General features: G+C 35.4%; 1 protein-coding gene across 3 annotated transcripts; it reads right to left on the bottom strand.

The window, feature by feature from the left end:
* Window positions 1–711: 711 nt before the first annotated feature.
* Window positions 712–4,082, bottom strand: LOC141359450 (interferon-induced protein 44-like). 3 transcript variants are annotated; one of them, XM_073861918.1, is made up of 8 exons: window positions 3,926–4,082; window positions 3,003–3,509; window positions 2,791–2,869; window positions 2,481–2,676; window positions 2,245–2,397; window positions 1,977–2,148; window positions 1,693–1,793; window positions 712–1,609 (listed from the first exon to the last, which is right to left on the bottom strand). In XM_073861918.1, exons 2-8 carry the CDS (start codon window positions 3,502–3,504, stop codon window positions 1,433–1,435), a joined length of 1,380 nt encoding a protein of 459 aa, XP_073718019.1. In that variant the 5' UTR covers window positions 3,505–3,509; window positions 3,926–4,082; the 3' UTR covers window positions 712–1,432. The 3 variants fall into 3 exon arrangements, with proteins under 3 accessions (XP_073718019.1, XP_073718020.1, XP_073718021.1); XM_073861919.1 differs by having other exon boundaries at window positions 712–1,387; XM_073861920.1 differs by lacking the exon at window positions 3,926–4,082 and adding an exon at window positions 3,599–3,700.
* Window positions 4,083–4,318: the final 236 nt, after the last annotated feature.

The raw sequence follows: 4,318 nt of genomic DNA, 5'->3' as shown, positions 1-4,318 counted from the left end.
TTTTCGCATTAAATAAGTGTAGGTACTTTACAAGCTGATTAGTTGATGTCTGCTGTATGATGTTATTATGAGTATTCAGTAACAAGATATTAAACAACTATAGGATCCTTTTACACATCTTCTTTACAATGCTCTATGCTGGAGCTTTAGTGTTTAATCTATGTATTATCTCTTACATTACATAAATCAATAAAAGCAAGTGTTACTACCTTAAAATTAACAAGGGCAAAAGCAGTTTTTGTAAACTATTTAAAATGGTGATTTTGACCACAAAAACAAATTGAATCCTGTAATGGATATTATTGAAATGTGATATTAAAAAGCACTTAATGATATTGGCATCCGTAGTTTGCTTTACCCAGTACCCACTTTTCATTACTTACAAATCAACATTTTTTTAAAAGTCTCAAATAACTTGTATGGGTGGTTTACCGGACAGGAATTAGGTTAAACCAGGACCAGGCTTTAGTTTAATTAGGAAATATAAGTAGTTGTAACAAACATGCCTTGCTAAAAAATTACTAGTGCACATTTTGAGGCAAAACAAAGAGTACTGATGTATTTTAAGATATGTCAGTGCAAGCTGTTTTCAGTTTGGACAGCTCTTACATTTATTTTAGTCTAGGACTAGTTTAATCCCTGTCCGGGAAACCGCCCTGTAGTGTTGAAATAAGTTCATTTAATAAAACAAATGAAACACACATTCACAGGTGCCGTTTCAAACATATATTCTGGAAATAACATATTTATGGCTAATTCACAACTTACAGCACTTAAATTATATAACATTTTACTTATACATATTTAAATTACAATGACCTCAATGGTGAACGTGATTTCACCAAGTAAGATGTGATCCTGGATCAACACCATTGTTGGTCCTGGATCACCATTTTTTATTTTACCAATCAGATTGCAGGATTAAGATTAGTGTGCATGTTAGATTTAGGTTTAGGATTTGGTTAGGGGCTTTTAAGAAATACTCCTTAAACTATTATTTCAAACTAATTTGAGGGTTTAAAAATGGTTAGGGTTTGAGTTAAGGGTAGGTTGGGTTATCTTTGATTAAAATGTTTATCCAGGATCAACAAAAAATGTTGATCCAGGATCACATCTTACTTGGTGAAATCACGGCGACCTTTGATCAATACTGCATCTTTTTGTGTACAACAATTGAAATGAAGGCATTGAAATGTAATGGACTATCAGCTTTTTGTCATGGCAATGTCAAGTTCACATGTATTAGCTGGAAACTTCAACATTACTCAGTATATCATATCAGCATCATCATTCATGGGCGTTGTGTCTGAATTGTAGTGTGATGATCTACCTGGACAGTAATAGTATTACAAAAATAATAATGATTACATTACTGCTGGACGAAGTCCTGGAAATGAAGTGTGCAAGTTAACAACAACAAAAAATTATAACTTTAAGCAACATTGGCATCAACATCATCCAAATAATCTTCAGCATAGTTAAGCATCTGCTGTACAGCGGTGAGAAGCAGGAGATCACAGTTGAGGTTCAGTTGAAGCTCCTGACTGTAATTCTTCACAGGTAACACACAAGACACAGGAACACCCAGTCGAGAGCTGACCTCCTGTACCTGTAGAGTCAATACAAATCTCTCAGTCCATCTCTCACACTTTCAGCTCCATATGACACAGTTTCAGCTCTGGAAGATCTCACCTTTGTCTTAATGTAGGAACTGACATAAACCTTTTGTAGATCCTCCTCCACCAGAGGACACGCCTCATCTACTTTAGTCATCAAGACGATCTGAGGAACACCTGAAAGTTGTTCAATTAAGCAAATATATGAGTCAACAGCTTAATATGCAACACAAATTTACATTTATATGGCACAAAAATAACAACTGGCTGCACAGATACAAATAGTCACTCTGTGAAAATCACAGCTATTGACCAATCAGCATTAAGAACCGGAATCATGTGTTTTATAAACGCACTTACTCAGCGAGTTCACTTTTTTGTGTATGGCTGCAAGTTTTTCCTCCAGTTTGCTGGACATGAGGGAGATTTTGGTGGCATCTATTATGTAAACCACACAGTGGATCTTCTGCTGTAGAGATGAAGGTCTGGAGGACTTTTGCTCATCAGGATGAAATGGTACCATGGGGTTAAACTTGAAGCAAAACAATTTATGGTAAAGTAACAATCAACTTAAAACTTCAACTAGTTAATTTTGGATACAACCGTATCATCTTAATGTTTATCTTACTTGATATCGGTCTGGTATGAGACCCTGAATGATGCTGCTGATGTCCTCAATATCCAGACCTGCACCTGTCTGCTCCTCCAGTCCCATAGTGTCACACAACACAAATGGCAATGGCTTTCCCTCACGCCCATCTTTCAGTGGATATGTGCGAAACTAAAAGAGAATATAGGGACCAAAACTATAAGTCATGAAGAGATATTTAACACTCTTTTTAATAAAGGAAGCTTTTATTGCACCTGTGTGGTGAGGCTGGTGCTTGTAGATCCTGCCATGGCTTTGTTGGTCATGCGACCCATGAAGATGGAGTTGATGGAGTTGAAGAAACTGGATTTTCCAGCACCTACAGGACCGATCATTAGGATTCGAACCCGGTTCACAGAGGACACCAGGGGTTTATAATCTTTAATGCACTTCATGAGGTCTTGCTTTTGTCTACAATAGCAGTTAGTGCACAATTAATTTTTGCTACTATCAATTGTGCGTGACAAAGCAGTTGCAGATTATGAAATGAGCAAAAGAGTGAAACAACATTTTGTGAAAACATACTTTTCTGTCCACAGAATATTTCTCCATGGCTTCTCTTTGACTGGACCTGCAGTGACCTGAGGGACTGTAGGATTAACAACTGGAAGACAAATATTGAATATATGTTTGAATAAACTATGATAATAAATTATTAAATGTATGTCCTAAATGTATTATTATTATTCTTATTATTAGAAGTAGTGATAAAACTTTTTTTCTGATGATAGACTTACTCTTCTTCACCTTGTACACCTCACATTCACAAAGCTGAGCGTCGTTTCCATACAGAGTTGAGGGATTATAATTAAATGTGCCGCGTCTATATCCCATCTGTCTCTCATCATATACATAAGGTTGATTTTTATGCATGAAGAATAACTCTCGGCCAAAATTTGGCCCATTTGAGTCATCAATCCGTACATTATGTCCAGGAGTAATTTTGATGGAGACAGGGTTCCCACCATGAGTAGGAAAGTAGAAAAGAAAGGCCTCAGAATCAATAATATTCTGGCAACACTGAGTATAATCTTTACTCGTATATCCACCATATATGTAGCCTGAGTTGTTGTAGGCTACGAGTAAAGTTGGACCCTGACAATCACAGTTCTTATGAAAAGCAGCAGCATTATATCCATGAACAGACGCTTTGAAGAGAAGAGTCAGATCCACATCACCCAACAAGGCACAGAGCTGCTGCTTTTGTATATTGGTTAATCTAGATGTGAGGGAAGCCATGTGTCCTGAAGAACAAAACAAGAGATAATATACATTAACATGTAAGCAAATCCAAATGTATATTAATAAATAAATAAATAAAACATCATATTACTGTTGCTGTAATATATTGCTGAAATGGTTATATGTCCTCCTAAGGACCCGAGCTTTGTTTTGCATTTTTTCAGATTTCTTCCAGGTATTTGTCTATTTAACAACAAACGAAACCGAAACCAGTGCGAGTGCAAATAACATTGCTCTTATGATTGGTTAAAATATAACTTACCTTATTAAAAAAAATATTCTAAAAAGCGAATTTAGGACTGAAATTAAAGCATTACGATAGAAATGTTCGTTTCATATCATATTAAAATAATCATATAAAATAAACAACCTTTTCATTAAATGTTTAACAAATATTTAGACCTACAATCTGTCTTACCTTTCACAATGAAAAGCCTCTATGAATGAATGAAATGCTTGTAGTTTATAGGAATAAAGCAGATGAATCTCCAGGAGTCTCCTTCTTTCTCTCCCTCTGTCTGTGTTTCCTATTCGTGCCGTTAGTTTGTTGTTGTTACGCCCACTAGCGGTTACTGAATGCACGGCAGGGAATTCGTACAAAAGTAATAGAAAAACATTGACTTGAAATGAAAAAGAGAATTAACTGAGTACAAAATAATTAAATATAGTATTTGTAGTATCTGCTGTGATGATCATTTTATTATGAGTATTGAGTAGCAGAATGTACTTCAATAATGTTATATGTAACCTAAACTACTTGACAATCCTTTCTCATTTAAGGAATATTAGACATCTTTGTCATACTTCACAG

The sequence above is a fragment of the Misgurnus anguillicaudatus genome, chromosome 23, assembly GCF_027580225.2.
Source record: "Misgurnus anguillicaudatus chromosome 23, ASM2758022v2, whole genome shotgun sequence".
NCBI classification, from domain to species: domain Eukaryota; kingdom Metazoa; phylum Chordata; class Actinopteri; order Cypriniformes; family Cobitidae; genus Misgurnus; species Misgurnus anguillicaudatus.
Note: the sequence above shows the minus strand (reverse complement) of the source record. Positions and strands in the feature narration are given on the sequence as shown.